Below are 17,824 nucleotides of genomic sequence, written 5' to 3'. Positions count from 1 at the left end.
CTTGGGTGTTTGTGAAATGGCATCAAAAGATTTGTAACTGGTGGATAGAGACAGTGTTCTAAAAATCCCCGATTTAACCGATTAATCCCTGATTTTTGAAATCCAATTAATCCTTATATATATATTTTTTAATCGAAATATATATGATAAATTATTAAAATTAAAATATTACACTACTTTAAATATGAATACTTATATAGTTTATAAATAATAAGATAAATATATTAGTTACTAAATAGCTAATATTATAATAACTAAATATTAAATAATATTTTAATATTAAAATAAATCTGATTTTCACTCCAATTAATCCTTCCGATTAATCCCCGATTTCCGATTAATCTTTGAATCGGTATCTCAACCGATTAGGTCCGATTCCAGATTTCTGTAACGCTAGACTGAGAAGACAATTTTGTGACTTGGCCTGTGAGCCACCACCACAACTACCACACAACTCTGTCCCGCGGCAGTTGACTGCGCGGGACCGATGCATTGCTTCAAGCTTCTTTCTTTGCAAATTGCAAGTGTTGTCACATCCTCAACGATTTGCGAGCTCAATTAATTTCCTTCACTTTTTATCATGACTTCAACACGCTAAAAGTCAAAAGCTTTACCTAATTCATCAGAAATATCAAGAAAGTTGGTTTAAAATTTGAAGACCATTCTCATATTATATACTCCGTCCATTCCTTAATACTTTTACTATTTGTCTTTGACACGTTTTTCAATACACATTTTTTATCATTAATATCTTTAGTTTCATATTGATATTAAATATAAAAATTTCACCTTATTAAGGTACTTGTAAATACGAATCCAACAAGATCACTCACGATTATATTTAGTCTTACAGATTTAACGTAAATTAATAACTTGTCTCATGTTATGAACAGTCCCGACATTATAAATAGGAAAAGAAAAAAGACACAGAGGGAGTAGTAAAAAATATATTAAAAAATATATTTTAATGTAAAACCCATAATAATTTACGTAAATAATCAAAGAACTATATCAAACTTATTCTTCAAAAAAAAAAAAAACTATATCAAACTTATTTTTATTTTCATTTTTCACTTTCATGCTCATGTGATAACTATAACTGTATGTATATTTAATTGGGTCGAAATATATAATCAGTTATATTTATATTTTTTTCTATTCAACACAGTACATTTTCTCATTTTTATTTTAATTGGTTTTGAAACTCTAAAATACTATTTTTTATAGCATTTTGGTTCTAATAGGCTACATTGTGTTAAGTTTTGTAGTGGTTTTTGTATGTAAATTTAACACGATGTAACGTTTTTTTCCAAAAATTAAAATATTTAATTATTCAATATTAATAGAGAGTATTTCAGATTATTTCTCCTGACTCTTTTATTTTTGTCTTTGTAAAAGTTATGGCAAATAAGTTGTTTCTCGGTTCATAGACAAATACACGTCAAGCTAATTACTTCAAACAAATTACAGGTGAAGTATATTTGTTTTAGTATTTAATTCAATTGTCCAATTATAAGCATGAAAATAAAAGAGACATGTACACCATTCCTATCCCATTTGTCTTATCATATTTTTTCATAAATTTTTGGGGAAACAAATTGTAAATACAAATAACTCCTCAAAAATAAATATTGGTTTTGAAAAATATAAAAATATTTCATAAAGAAGGAATACTAAAGCCATTTTATATTATGATTATAAAAAGTAAAATATAATTATTTTTTTCTCGCAAGTCGCACCAGGTTATTAAGTGCTTACAAACGCCGGCAAAAAGGTTCTTCTTAAGCCCATTTTTGTAATTTGATTTTGGCCCAATAGAGGGGTACTAGCAACAACTTCTATTGGTGTCATCGCCTGATCATCTGATTGGGCTCTTGACAACCCGCAAAGACAGAATCTCACAACAATTTTTTTCCCCCTTTTATTTGTTAGGGAATCTTACAACAAATTTTTTTTTACAAATAATTGAACATTTGTAAATAATATATAGATAAATGAAAGAGAGTAAAAATAGAATAAATTAACACATTACACATATCTATCTTGTCACTTAATTAAAATAAATAGTGAAATTTGGTTTGCAAATATGTCACATGTTAAACCAAATCCAACCGTTCAATATAATTTTTTTCTATATAAATATCATACAAGTAAGATAAATTATTATATTATAATTAATTTAAGTATAAATAATAATTGTATATTTAAAACTTTGTTATGAATCGGTTAATCCATCAAAATCAAAATTTGGAAAATGAACGAGTTAGTGTTATTTGCTAAACGAATAAAATCAAAATGAAATAAATTATTATTTGCTAAAAAAACCGGTAAAATCATTTAAATAGTTTTGTAGTCACCAGTACTAGGGTTTTGTATGCAGAAGATAGCCTCAACTTGAAGCGAAGCCGTCTCTTCCCAGAGCAAAACAACCAAAACGTCTCTCGCTTAATCGGCTCTACAGAACCCTAGGACTCTGAATACTCCGGCGGCGGTGACGCCCTACGCGGCGGATACTCTTGCCGGAACTCAATTCAAATTCCAACGATCGATTAATTATCAATACAAGATGCAAATTTATTACAACAGCTCCGTTGAGTACAAGCCTTCTCCTGTCGTTGCGCTAGCTACGAGTCCCGATGATTCTCGAGTCGCCGCCGCTCGTGAAGACGGCTCGCTCGAGATTTGGCTCGTCTCTCCCGGCGCCATTGGCTGGCACTGCCAACTGGTAATTACTCATTTTTACACTTTTAATGTTTAACTATTTGTTTCTGAGCTTGATTATATGTGTTTCTGTAGACGATTCATGGAGATCCTAATTCGAGAGTTACGTCGCTGGTTTGGTGTCGTTCAAGTGGATTCGACTCGTTTGGACGGTTGTTTTCTTGTAGTGTTGATGGATCGGTTTCCGAGTGGGACCTTTTTGAGTTGATACAGAAGGTATTCCGACTGCTCGTTTTAGTCAATTGTGCACATTATACATTTCGGTTTTTAGGTTTTTTGTAGTTAGGAAGAGGGTTATAGGACATTGAAATTTGTGTTTTTTAAGCTATTGAGTTTAGCTAGATCACAAAATTTTGATATTCTGGAAGTGTGTATTAGAAGGTTGGAAGTTATTTCATATTTTTGAAGAGTTCGGATTATTAACTTTTGTTTTGTTTTCACGCAGACTGTGGTCAGTTGCTCGAATTAGTGAATTTTGGTGTTTATATATGGATTACTAACTTTAGTTTTGTTTTTACATAGACCGTGCTAAGTTGCTTGATTCAGTCAATTGTGGTGTTTATATTATTATACATGCATTTAGGTATTTTTGTAGTTAGGAAGATAGTCATCGGAACATAAAATGTGTAGTTTTCTATGTTATTGAATTTAATTAGATAACAGAATGCTCGATTTTGCAAGTGTGTATAAGAAGGTTGTAAGTAATGTTATATGTTTTTTAGAGTTTGGATTCTTAACCTCTTGTTTTGTTTATACGCAGACTGTGGTATCTATTGGTGTGACAATTTGGCAAATGGCGTCGGCTCCATGCAAAAACTCACGGAGTCATGAAATGAGGCATTCCCAGTATATTAAAGCAATTAATGATAGTAGTGATGATGATTGTAGTGACAGTGAAAATGATGATGATTCAGTTGTTACAACTGATGGATCTGTTATTGAAGATACTAGTGTAGCAATGGCGTGTGACGATGGTTGTGTGCGAATTTACACTGTTTCTGATGAGTTAGTCTACAACAGATCGTTGCCAAGAGTCAGTGGTAAGATAACTTGTTTTCTAATTACTACACATGTAAAACCCTTTATTTGAATATATTGTTAATTGTTGTTGTGAATATTAAGATTTCTTATTTATGTATCTAATTTGTAGGACGCACTTTGAGCGTGACATGGAGTCCAGATGCAAATAAAATTTATTCAGGAAGTAGTGATGGGTATGCTAATATCAAACAGAAGGACATATGTGCCTGCTACTTAGTTAACTTACTGCAATGTGTCATTTTTTGAGCAACATTTACTTTTGGATGGCACAATGTTTTATCCCAAGTCCTTGACCATTATCTGGAAATTTCAGGTTTATAAGATGCTGGGATCCTAAAACTGCTCGTGAGATATACAGGATAACAGTTGGACTTGGAGGATTGGGTAATGGACCTGAAATCTGCATATGGTCATTGCTTGCTCTAAGGTAAAATTTGATATTGTTTTTTCTAGATGATTGTCGTATAGGAGTCTCTAAGATTTCTCTTTGTGGCATGTGTTTAAAATGTGATTGTTTCTGCTTCTTGATGCCAATGATTATTATGTGGTTTCAGGAATGGCTCCCTTGTCAGTGCTGATAGTAGTGGTAGCGTTCAGTTCTGGGACAGCCAGATGGGAACCCTTTTGCAGGCTCATTCACGTCACAAGGGTGATGTCAATGCACTATCTACAGTACCAAGCCATAATAACGTCTTTTCTGCTGGCTCAGATGGTCAGGTATGGAATTTAGGTTCTGCGTACATGTTTTATGCTATAAAATAAAATTTCATAGAATGTTGTTCAAATTTAGCAAATCTACATTTTTCAGCCTTTTACTTTAGTAATATAGATTATTGCTTTGATTAAAGCTCAGTTACGTGATCCTGTTTAGACTTTAGAATTTTAATTCAATCCATATAATGTGCAGTATAAGGTCTATCTATAGATCACTTGACCGTGGCATCTATGCTAGATAGTGGACTTGTATGACCTGTCTAAGACCCATAATAGATTCTTCAAATGTGCATTTTATATCAAGCACACCATAGTAGTGAACACCTGGGTGAAAAATTTTGGCAGTCAAATTTATAGGGATCACAATATCTTTTAGGCAGTTGATGCTTGTTTCGGCAGTTTTTTTTGTATATTTATGAATATAGGTCTCTGCTGGCAGTCGTCTTAATGAAATTCTTTATAGCACCTTTTTTGGTGCAAATACTTATTTATTTATCTTTTTAGTGAGATTTACATTGTGAAAGTAAACATCCTCTCATTTCTCATATTGTCTGAAAGTTAGGGTAATCATGCCCCACTAGTGGATCTTAATGTTCAAATATTAAATTTGTTGAATATGTATGCACATGCAACTCATACTTGCGACACATGGTATTATATATTGGGTATTAATGAACAGTGAAAAAAATTGAGAATCTATCTAGTTTTAAGTTTCATCGTACTAGGAGGCTCCTCTATATGCTTTCACTTTAAAAATCTGCCATCCAAGGTGGATTAAATCATTAAACTATATTATTAAACATTTGAGGTGTTTGAGTTTGTACTCATCCCGGGCTAAGGAGGAAAAAAATACTCGATGTGCTATAATAGTTACTACATAAAAAAGAATTTGAGATCATCTGAACTTTTTTTGTTGCACTTCATATGATGTCCATAGAATTACTAAAGTGGTATCAATTGCATTTTGTTGCTGCTGGTGGTTCCGCGCGTTCCACCACTTCTCCGTTCATTTCCAATACTAATCGTGAAACACCATGAGCAGCAGGATGTTGAGGTCCGAAGTTCGAAGTGAAATTTTTGATTTGCTCGTTCCTGGTCGACTCAAATTCCCCCCTTCCCTGTCGCCTTTGGCTAAATTCCTTGCTTCGCTATACAGCTAAAGAACAACTACGACCGCACAACGACTATAAAGAAGTGACCCCCGGGCGCGTCTGGCTCACAAGTTTTGTTCCCAACCGTCCTAGCTTCAGGGGGAGACGATCGGCTCATATCTATTTATATTCTCCAAGAATCCCTCGGGGAACGAAGGCTATAAGAGAATCAGTAGCTTTATAGAGGAAAGGGAGTACAGATGAGCTCTCTTCTTACCCCAAGGGCTAACTGAACTCACTTAGTGCAATCATTTGCCTAAGATAAAAAATATGCTTTACATGTAGTTGAGCCTTAGTTGTCACAAAGGTTGATTTTGATAGGAAATTTCAAATTGGTATATACAGATTGTCAAGAATTACATATTGATGTCGTAGAGGTTTAGTGAATCAAGAGGCTAGAGCCTAGAGGGGATGATGAAATTGCTTCAATTTGTATATTTATAATATTTAAATTACAACTGAACTATGAGTTTCTTACCGACAGAGCTATAATTTGATCAACTATCTTTAATTAACTAGCTAATTCTGGTACTTGTTAATCAATAATACTGGCTTAATTATATAATAATACTAATTTTCAACAACATTATTATATCTTTAACCAACTAGCTAATTGTAGTCTTATAGATATAATAATGTTGTTGAAAATATTCCGTTCTCTTGGTTAACAATGACATCTATTTTTTTGGTTTCCTTTTTCTTTTTCACGTATTAGGTATGAACAACATATTAAGCTGTTTGTCTGTGTCTGTGTAGGTGATACTCTATAAGCTCTCAAAAGATGCATCTGGATCAACCAAAGAAAAGTCTTCTGTAAGAACGGTGAACAAGTGGGTTTATGTTGGTTATTCGAGAGCTCATACACATGATGTGAGGGCCTTGACTGTTGCAGTACCCATAAGTAGAGAAGGTGACTTTGGTTCCAAAATCCAGTGTTTGTATTAATTGTTTTGGGTTTTGGACCTTTTGTCATCCATTAAATACCTACTTGTCTCAAATACATGAGTTATCTCTGCAGATACATTCCCTGATGAAAAGGTAAAGAGGGCCCGTGTTTCGAAGAGTTACCATACGGGTGTTCCCATGCTTATTTCAGCTGGTGATGACACTAAGCTTTTTGCATATGCTGCAACCGAGTTTACCCAATTCTATCCTCATGACATATGTCCAGTACCACAGAAACCGCCAATGCAACTGGTGCTGAATACGGTTTTTAATCAAAGTAGTTTGCTTCTGATTCAGGCCTCCAAGTGGTTAAATGTTTTTTGCGTCCGAGCTAAATCTAGTGGTCATCCTGATGTAAGTTCTGGACCTTCTGTTGGCACTGCAACCACGGATTTAGTTGTCAGAGTCAAGAGTAAGTCTTCCCAGAAGATTATATGTAGCTCCATGTCTAATTCAGGAGTGTACTTTTCATACTCCGACCAAATTAAACCAAGCCTTTTAAAGCTAAATAACACCGAAGCTCGAAAAAGTGCATGGACTATCGAAAAAAGGAAACTTCCGAGTTTGCCGTTTGCGCATTCCATGTGTTTCACTTCTGATTCTTCTCGGCTGATGATAGCAGGGAACGATAGAAAGATATATGTAAGAATTTTTTTTCAATGTTCATTTTTATCTCACTACCATCTATTTGTACAATGTTTTTTTGGTCATTATTATGCGTTTCTTTTTATAAATTGACCTGTGGCATTACTTTCGCATACCCATATCCAGTAACTTAGATTTAATTATTTGTTTAGTGTTAAATAACTCTGGTTTGTTTGCATTTACATCTATACACTTGTATATCAGAATCAAACACACAGTTGGATGTTGTTCTGACATCTTAACGTTGATTTGGGCGATTTGGCCCACTGAAAATTTGTTAAATTACTCAAGATTTCAAAAACTGCAATATGTGTGTATATTTATATATGTATTATTGCGTGTGGTAGAATATTGCCGGAGTTATGTAAGTCCTTGACTAGTCCCTTTTGTAACTTATACTGGGTATAATTTCGGTATGCAGGTTGTGGATGTGGAGAGCCTAAAACTGATTTGCATGTATACACCTCGTTCCAAGGACATCGATGATGAAATTCTTAGTGAGCCTCCTATAACAAAGATGTTCACTAGTCCTAATGGACAGTGGTTGGCAGCTGTCAACTGTTTTGGAGATGTATACATCTTTAATCTGGAGATTCAAAGGTAATGATACCATTGTAGCAACTATTAATTAAAAGAGTTCAGTACACTGCTTTGTATAAATGGCAAACAATTATTTACTTAACTTGTGCGGAGGTAATTTGTCCAATCATATATAGTCTTGATGCATCTGTCTAGAAATTTCTGTCTTCTGTAACATTATAACATAAATTTGGTAAAAAAGAATTCTTTTTATACATTTGTATAATTGTTTAAAGCTGAAGAATTCAGATGTATTTTAATATCATCTTCAATGAAAGGTCTCTCATCTATGAGGCAGTATCTGATGGTTATCATCTATATTCTTGGAACAGACAACAGTGGTTCATATCCAGATTAGACGGCGCTTTTGTTACAGCTGGTGGCTTTACTCCTCGAAACAGTAACATTTTTGTAATCTCCACCTCTTCAAATCAGCTATATGCATTTGATGTAGATGCCAAACAGTTGGGGGACTGGTCTATTCGTCACACTCTTCCAAGGTTTTACCAAGAATTTCCTGGAGAAGTTACAGGACTTGCATTTCCACCGTCCCCTAATGCTTCTTCATTAATTGTCTACAGTTCGAGGTTTGCTTTCTTACTCCCTACTTCATTTATTATCAGTTATCACATAAGACATGAGAGTAAACAAGCCCTTTTAGAGGGGAAAATGTCTTGGCTGGCCTGGGGGTTTTCTATTTGGTATCTTGTAGATGTGGTCAGGCTTGAATTACTGTACAACTAATGTTAATTATATTTGGATGCATAAGTTGTCATTCTAGTGATTCACGAAAGATGGGTTCTTCAATTAGTTTGGTCAAAACAACTTACATGATTAGTTATGAGTTGGTGTTGAGGGATGTTTTTTTGTCAAATCACTTACTTTATTTAAAACTTTTTCTTTGTTTATTTTTGTGCATTATTAAAATTTGTAAGAATTTTTCATTGTACCAGAAATAGGGACCCTACCTACCTGCAGTGTGTTATAAGGAAAATAATGTTCGCATGCCACTTTTCTAACACTAACTATTAGATATTGTATGATTTATGTTCTGCTAAGTGTAAATATTTGTTGAAATAAATTTGGATGTTTGTAATGCAGGGCGATGTGTTTGATAGACTGTGGAACAAAGGTCTCTCAAGTTGATGATAATGATCTGTCAAAAGATCTTGATGCTACATTGAGAAAATTACAAACTTCACCTTTGGATAAAAAATTGAAGAGAAAGTTGAGGGCAAGTCGTGAACCAGAAACTAAACATAATGTTCGTGATTTTAAAGAAAATGTATTGTTTGTTGGATATCTTTCAAAAGGTTCTCTCCTTGTCATGGAAAAACCATGGAGTCAAGTGGTTAGAACTCTTGATGCCCCGCCTGTGCACAGACATATTTATGGCACATAACTCCATGTTTTAATGGAGAATTTTTGATAGCGTAGGCAGGGAGAGTTCCGTTGTAGAAGTCAATATGCTGTTCTGAGGCTATTAGAATTATGTTGTGCTATGTAATACATGATTTTGTTTATTTGCGAAAGTAGAATACTTTTGAAATATTTTCACTTTACTTTAATGATACCTCATTATTGCATTCATTTCATTGGAATACTTCTGGTCTCTGGATTGTCCATTTCTCTTTTATTTGGTTCCTTCACCTTGTTGATTTAGATATTTTATTTTTTACTTTAACTAGTATGATCATGTTTTTCTTGTAACTAAAGACGGAGTATTTGATTGCATTTTAAGAATTTTGTGAATAATTTTAGTTAGAAAACAAACTTGAGCTTACCTTCGTAAGCAAAAAATTATAATCCATATACTCCCAATCACTGCTCGACACGCACTTCAATGCTCTTCTAAAATATAGTTTTATAACTTATTTTTAAAATTTTCTTTTTCTGAATAAAAATACAACATCCAAACTTTTATTCAGAAAAGAAAAATCTTAAAAATAAGTTATAGAACTATATTTTACAAGCGCATTAAAGTCCGTGCCGCGTCCTCGTCCCCCAATGTATATAACTCAGGGGGACGGAGGGAGTATTTTCTGAACCATGAAAACAAAATGAGAACCTAGGGAATTACAACCAAATGATGCTTGAAATAAAATTGTTGAGAGATTTTTGGCAGAGCTGCTAATATAATGTTAAAATAACATAAAAGCTAGTGCCTAATTCACTTATGTTTATATTATTTATATTTATTATAATATTATAATTGATATTAATTTTCACTTAAATTTATGATTACAATCCATCTATATTCATGATTAGAAAATCAATAAAAATACATCAAATTCATAAAAGTTAGCGTCTGTTACGTGTTCAGGAACAGAAAAACAATAATATAAAATAAGTGTTCATCAGTAACATCTAAACAAAGTTGTAGTAGTAGCGTATATTGAATTCGTCTTTACTCTTCGATTCTGGCAGGTGTCAATATTTTCGTAGAACAACATGGGATGATTAGTCCATTTCATCTTGTACAATCCCAGGTGAAGTTAAGATGTGGCTCCTGAATATATCTATGTGTAGCGTTAGTAGACCTTGTAGGTGGAAGATTCTCTTCCATATGTCCTCCAATCATGGCAGATGAGCTCTCCAATCCCGCATTTTTATCCATACTATTCTTCGCATGCTAGCTTCACTTCATTTCCCGACACTTATTCCGGGACGGAGAGAGTATTATTCAGTAAATACTATTATTTACCGACTCGTATAAAAATATAGTAAATATTAATTTTTGATAGTTCTTCTAGTAAATAAAAAAATTTGCGCTGCTAATTCACATGTGCAGAAATAGATATTATATGCAGCAGCGACATTGCCATGATGATTAGAAAGATGGTGTGGACTGCCGTTGGACAGATATGTAGCACGGATGCCTTGTCTTGTAGCTTAGCTATCTGTCACTTTCTGCAGAATGGGTTCAGATTTTAAGGAGGATAAGAACTTGAATGAATATTTTCAATATTATTCCCTCTCATTAAATAATTAACAGAAACTTAATGATTCTTGAGCCAACAAAACTTCAATCATATATCCTAGATCCCGTCAGAGAACTTCGTCTACCTTAAAATCTTAGATGAGCTGGTTACTTAACATGATATCAGAACTCGGGATTACATATTTGTCCGTGTTAGGGACCTTCTTTTGGTTTTACATTGAGATGGAAGTCAAGTTAACAGCAACGTGCGCCGCTAGCTCTTATCACTTCCTGAAAGACACACTCAGCTTACTTTTTGCTGAACTTTAACATGATGTTTGAATGATAATACACATAATCGGCTCGACTAGTCGACTAGTTAAGTTAATGTCGTTTTCGATATAATGTTTCATACGGACATCCTTTACAAGTAAATTAGATGTTTAGCGAATTTTCGAGCTTTGTATCAGAAATTTTACAGTCAGTAGGGAGTTTTCAAGCTACTGTTTCAGTTGAAGCATTATTGTAGAAACAAAACAAGGAACAATAGAACGACAATTGTTTTCCTTTTTGTTTTTTTAATAATTTATTAAATTTCATGAGCTCAGGTTGTTCCCCAGTATATTGACAGGAACAATTAAATACAACAATCTTAACTGAAATGGATCCTTAAAACACAATGCAGTTCTCTTGGGATTGAGCTGCAGAGACAAAAGAACATATCTAGTATCATTGCCATTTGTAATTTCTTCCCTGAAATTCACCTGAAAGGACAATAATAAAAGAGTAAATTTGCAAGTTTGTGGCCAAACTTTAAAAATTACAAAAGCGTGGCCAGAGTTTGCCTCCGCCTTTTAAAACTTTGGCTGCCGTTAAGTCCGTTAGATTTCAGCTGTTAACTTACTTAGAAATTAAAAAAATAAAAGGGTAGATATGTAAAAATATATAAATAAAATTATTTGGGGAAAAGGGGGAAGAAACAGAAGGGGCTAGGGTTCTTTAATCAATCCATCTTTCTTTCCAAAGATAATTACAGAACAAAGCTCAACAGGTCCATAATCCAACAATTCTTGGATTATCTGTTCAATATATTCCTCTTCTGGTGACTTGAACTCTTGAATACTCTCCCCTTGACTTCCTTGAATCTCATTTGAGGCATTGTAAATGAAGTTAGTACGTGCTCTTGGTCAACACATGAGTCGCGCAACCTGGTCGTATGCTTGTACTACATCCTCAACTGTTTCAAATGTGCCGAGCCAGATTCTTGTTTTCCTGTGAAGAAAATAGAAACAATGGCTCCTTTGATGTGAACAAAAATGTGGACAGTTTTGAGTTAGTAGTGAATTACACTACAGGGTCGCGAATTTCGGAGATCCAAGAACCCCAATGCCTCTGACGAACTCCCCTGTATCTCTGTTGAGGTCTGACCATGTTGAAGCAAAAAAAATATTTGCATAGAGGAAGTCCCCACCATTGGTAATCGAGTTTCCAGGACAAGGAGAAACCGAGTGAGATACATGGGACTTGGGAGGATGTAGAGGAGACTGTGGTGTGGAGAGAGAGGAAAAAAAAAAAGAGAGGAGAAGGAGAGAGGGAGAGCGAAGGACAGCAGCGGCGGCTGAGAAAATAAAGGAAAAAAAAGAGAAGAATTTCAAAAAATCCAAAAATACCCTCAACTCCGTTAGCTCCGTTAGAGGGCATTTGACGGGAGCCAAAGTTTTAAAAGGTGGAGGCAAACTCTGGCCACGCTTTTGTAGTTTTTAAAGTTCGGCCACAAACTTGCAAATCGGTGTAAACTTCAGCCACACCCTTGAAATTTACTCATAATAAAATTAGCTCTTCCCTTGCATATGCAAAAATCTTGGGTTCTATTTCTCAAAAAAACGATATAGATTTAAGTGGGTGGTCATGACAGTAAGATGTTGTGCTAGTCAACTTTCGGGATTAGTTGACATGCGCACAAGCTGGTCCGGACACTGGTATAAATAAAAAAAATGCAGGACATTCAATGTGGTTTCAACAAATAATAACCTGATTTATTTAGGCCTGTAACAGAGGATTTCTGGAACCCAAGATGCTGATTTGAAGATTTGCCCTGATACAAGAGTAAAATGGAAGGACAATTAACCGAATGCCCTCGATAATACTTAAACAACAAAAAATGAGCACTCACCTTATAATGTGTTGTCGAGAAACCTTGTGTTTCTTGTTCATGGGAATTTTGATGGGCAGAACGAGCTAACTTGGTCTGAAATACATTTACATAAACACATGAATATTTACGAAATTTCTTGATTATATTCTGAAACGAAACAGCAGAGTCGTGTGTGCGCGAACGCGTGTGTGTTTTAATACTTGCCTTAGAGAAGCTAAGAACAGGGGAGCTGGCAGTATCATCAAGATAACTACTATCCCCGCTGAACTTCCCCTTTCCTTTGATTTTCGCCTCGTGCTTCCTTATGGTTCCTTGTTTCGAACCCGAATAATTTCTCACACAATTGTTTTCATTCTCTTGATGGTTATAATCATGTCTAGGCCCTGAAGATGCATCAGAAATCATTGACAAATCTTCATCTTCATATCCATCTCGCAGAGTAACACTCTTGCTCCGTTCAGCGTTATAGTATAAATCATTTGCTGAATTCGACGACTGATCCAGATACGCTGTCCATCCAGATTCGCATCCGCTACTGCATTCAGAAGTGGACATGTTACTGAATGATATTTGGAACAAAGAGACTAGACAAACTCAATGCAGAAAGAGTGTTTGAGAGTGAAATTTATAACTAGGACTGTTGGCAAGTGACACTCAAGGTTTCTTACGGAAACGGAAAATGCTAGGGACCCCAAAACATTTACCAGACGATGTATCGAATGATATTTGACAGTGGCCATGTTACATGTACATACTTTGGGATTGGGACCTCTAGTCCTCTAGCAGTAAAATAAATAGATTTAAGTTAGTTTGTCCTATGTAAAATCTATCACTCTCTTCATTGTTTTAACTCTTTTGTCAATGGAATTAAGAAATGCCAGTTGGCTCACTCTGAATAATTGCAGTATTGACAAATCAGACACCACTCCGGAACCCGGCCGAAATCCGAAACCGAAATTTAATACTAACTTTTTTAGTAATTATATAAAATCAATTTGAACTTATACAAAGAAATATGTCAGAATACAGAATTCATATCATTTTCCCACTAAATCGTGATGAATTGGGATCGAGATGCCGAACTGATGATGTATCAGTTTTTTTTTATATAGGTTAGCCTATCTGATTCCGCGTTTCAGGATTAAATGGAAGATTACATTCTGGAGACTGTAAATTGTAAAACACTTTTTTTTTAAAAGTTTAAAAGATGATCTACATTTGTACAGGAGCCAGCTCAATGACAACTTACACAGCTTTAATGGGGTACGGCGTAACGGTCCTACTATTATCTCCAAGCACCAATACCGTTCCATAATAAGAACCCCGTGAATATATCCTGCTGAAATAGAATCTTACTGTAGATCCAAATTAAGTAACTAGTATACATTTTCTTTGAATTTCAGTCGTTACTCCTACCATCTCATCATTATTACCACATTGTTTCTTTTATAAATTGTAGAAAATTGGTCTAATTCCAACAATTTGTACTTTGAATTTTGAATGTGATATTTCAACGAAATTCTTATAACAACGATGTCTAAGTTGTTTTGATCCGACTAAACTAGTGGATATCTCTCGTTCTTAATATGTGTTTACGTCGATTTGTCCAAAATAATGACGTTTAATCATATAAATCTTTTCTGCAGCTTCAGATTTCGAATTATTATTCTGTTCAACTCCCTTTAAGTGGAACACAGATATAGGAATTACTCCCTCTGTCCCTCTCATTTCTTTACGGTTACTATTTTGGGATGTCCCTCTCATTTCTTTACATTACCATAAATAGTAAGTTTTTTCCATCATTACACCCACTATCTTCCCCCACTATCTCATATTTAACAATAAAAACTACTATTACACCCACTACTTTCCTCCACTATCTCAAATCTATTATTAAAAATTGATGGTCCCACCACTTTACCCACTTTTCATCTAACTTTACTCATTTTTCATACATTGTCTTGGTCTCCGTGTCCCCCTCCAATGTAAACAATTGAGGGGGACGGAGGGAGTAACTTTTAGCGGTTAGCAGTTATCAGATTGAATTAGATGTTTTGACTAGCGGATTGAAATAAATGTTTTGACTAGCGGATTGAATTAGCTGTTTCTCATAAAACTGTTTGGTTAATAGCTGATTGATTAGCTTTTTCTGATACAAACCAAAACCTCTAATCCAAAAAAACTCCTCAAAGTAGCTTTTTCAAAATTAGCTTTTTGGGTTCAAACCTCTATTTCAATCCGCTAACTACCAAACACTTGTATTGACGGATTCTAATGGTTAAATCTCTAAACCACCCCAAACCTCTAATTTGGCCTCAAACCTGTAACTTACAAAGAGAGCCATAACCTTCTTCCACTAAGAATTGTTCGGAAATCCTTTTCCCAAATTCTAGTTGATAATATTTGATTAGTTTCATCCATATTGATAATAACAGAATATATATCTAAATTTTCCCATGAAAATTAATAATTTATTTATATATTATTTGGGCGAAAATTTTAAAATAAAATTTATGACATATATCATTTATTCTTTTACTTAATACAAAATTTAATTACCGGTTAGCTCCTTCGTTGATTTGTAAATCACAAAAAGAGAAAGAAAAAACCAAGTGTTATGAGCTCCAAATGTGTATACGATTGGACCCTACAAGTATTTATCCTTACCCACTTCATAACTTTGCATGTACTGTACAAATCTTTGAATCGACCCGCGTCAAATTACCGAATAATCTCGGACGTCATTTAACATGTGCATCTCAACTTTCTAAAATGTGGTCCGTCCGAACGATGTTTCCCGCTACATATTAGTTCTAGTTATATCATGCGAGACGAAATGCATAATTAAGTTTTAGTAGTAGTATGAGATTATTTGCATAAATAAGTCAGAGAGTGGGATATAATGAATATATTTGTTCGATATTGGATTAGATTCGCATGTGTTGTATATAAATACTACTCACTTTCTTTTGTTTTATACGATTTTATTTTTTAGATATGTCCCTTTCAATTATATAGATTCTAAATATAATAAAATTTTATAATATAATAAAATTTTAACTACATTTACTATGTTGCTTGATACACTCATTTTATCAATAAATATCAGTTGATTCTGACACTTTATCCATTTTTTTTTATTTTTCTATGCTAATTTACATTTTTCTTGATCTCTACAAGCCCGACCCATGTATATTACTAAATTATACTTTTTGTTTACGTTTGTGCCAGAAATTATATATACTCTGCTCCATCAGGAGTAAGATATATCATTAGGCTAGATATCTTTCATCTGAAGAGTAGGGTTGCTAAGTAACACCAACTAACCAAGCATAATAGGTGCTAGTTGATTTAGTTGGACCCCTTGGGGCGTAAAATATCCATGTTTCTCAACAGATAATGCAAGCCAAACAATGGAGGGGGCATTATTGTCGAATAATGGCACTTCACAAAAATTTGAAGACAAATATCTAAACGAACAAGATTCGGTGACACTGGATATCAAACTATGAAATATCCTGCTGCTTCATAGTTCATAACATGAATCAGCAGCCAACACTTATCCGTAAAATGTTCATGATGTTCATCTGATGCTGACTCTGCAAGGGGATTCTACTTATTGGACAGACTGTACTCTTTGTTTATATGAAAAACAATAAATTATAATTAGCAAATTCATTTAAAGAGAGGAATAAACTAGCAGGGCATGATCTGCGTACATTTTATCCTCTCCAGACCCTGCTCTAAGCGGGATATACTGGGTTTGTTTGGTTATTTAAAGAGAGGAATAAACTATATATCGGACCAATTTAAATTAAGTGCTACTGATTAAATTAATTAATCAATATTAATAAAGAAAAACATAAACGGCAAATTCATATCTCTCCACCTATATATGCTGGTCACACTCACAACAGAAAACTGATACTAATAAAGAGGCATCATGCACCCTGCCTATCTCTTAACAAACATTGCCATTCAAAAGAGAGGAAATATACCTGCATTTCTAGTGGTGTAAACAAAGAACCCTAAAATAAGTACCACAAACAAAACAAAACATTTCTTGAAAGACCACTTCTTAACCTAAGTGTAGGGTTCCCATAGGGTTCCTAGCTTCCCTCTTATAGAGATACTTTCCAAATATATTGATTTATATCATGTGCTCATGGCTTCCATTTCATTTTTTTCAATTTTTCCATTCTTGACACATGTACTCACCATTTTTGAGGGACCGACTTCCTTTTGTTAAAAATCCGCTCCGATAGTTGGCAACTTTAAAAATTTTCAATATGGTATTTGAAATAAATTAGAAAAATAATATAATAAGATTAAAAAATTAAAATGGATATAATTATGTATAAGTTTAGGTGATGGTATAATTTTAGGTGATTTTGAATTATCGTACAATTTCAATAGGTCGGCAACCAAAAGCGTCATGCACTTACAACAGACGTCGGCAATTCTCATCAAACAGGCTATATTGATTGATGAATTTCTCTGGAACAAGGGGACTGTTTGGGTACAAGGAAGCAACAAGTCTGGAGAAATTTATAAGCCAATGTATTGGTTGTTGGGGACTCGAGATTACTAATGTGTGATGAATAGTGAGTATAGGTTTTACTTGCCTTTCTGTTATGGCCATGGTTTGATTGACTTTTTATGTATAAATTTCCACTTATTACAGGGTGGCATGGATCCTATCTTAAGATTCTTTATTCTTGGTCTTGTTTGCTGAGATATGAATAATGAATGTGCAGTTTGTCCATGTTTTTAGAATTATGTGAATCAATTATGTATGAGGAGTTAAATGAGCAGTAGAAATCTCATGTACTTTTTACCCTGTGTTGGTAAAAGCTTAATTTGACAAGATATTGTGGTCGGAGTCCTGAGCTGTGTGCACCTTTTCATAATTTTGTGGTCTAGCTTTACTTGTTTTCATTATCAAGATTCATG

At 34.2% G+C, this 17,824-nt stretch overlaps 2 protein-coding genes across 3 annotated transcripts; one reads left to right on the top strand and one right to left on the bottom strand.

The window, feature by feature from the left end:
- Nucleotides 1-2,360: 2,360 nt before the first annotated feature.
- LOC108218843 (WD repeat-containing protein PCN) lies at nt 2,361-9,386 on the top strand. Its single transcript, XM_017391967.2, has 11 exons — nt 2,361-2,725; nt 2,797-2,937; nt 3,482-3,761; nt 3,872-3,935; nt 4,076-4,189; nt 4,317-4,479; nt 6,384-6,537; nt 6,646-7,214; nt 7,639-7,817; nt 8,129-8,383; nt 8,898-9,386. Exons 1-11 carry the CDS (start codon nt 2,567-2,569, stop codon nt 9,196-9,198), a joined length of 2,379 nt encoding a protein of 792 aa, XP_017247456.1. The 5' UTR covers nt 2,361-2,566; the 3' UTR covers nt 9,199-9,386.
- Nucleotides 9,387-11,255: 1,869 nt separating this feature from the next.
- Nucleotides 11,256-13,681, bottom strand: LOC108217826 (protein SOB FIVE-LIKE 5). 2 transcript variants are annotated; one of them, XM_017390716.2, is made up of 4 exons: nt 13,076-13,678; nt 12,890-12,964; nt 12,748-12,811; nt 11,256-11,480 (listed from the first exon to the last, which is right to left on the bottom strand). In XM_017390716.2, the coding sequence occupies exons 1-4, from the start codon at nt 13,424-13,426 to the stop codon at nt 11,446-11,448; spliced, it is 525 nt and encodes a 174-aa protein (XP_017246205.1). In that variant the 5' UTR covers nt 13,427-13,678; the 3' UTR covers nt 11,256-11,445. The 2 variants fall into 2 exon arrangements, with proteins under 2 accessions (XP_017246205.1, XP_017246204.1); XM_017390715.2 differs by lacking the exon at nt 11,256-11,480 and adding an exon at nt 11,645-11,988 and having other exon boundaries at nt 13,076-13,681.
- Between the last annotated feature and the right edge of the window lie 4,143 nt (nt 13,682-17,824).

The sequence above is a fragment of the Daucus carota genome, chromosome 4 (genome assembly GCF_001625215.2).
Source record: "Daucus carota subsp. sativus chromosome 4, DH1 v3.0, whole genome shotgun sequence".
NCBI classification, from domain to species: domain Eukaryota; kingdom Viridiplantae; phylum Streptophyta; class Magnoliopsida; order Apiales; family Apiaceae; genus Daucus; species Daucus carota.
This window is presented reverse-complemented; position numbering and strand designations above follow the sequence as displayed.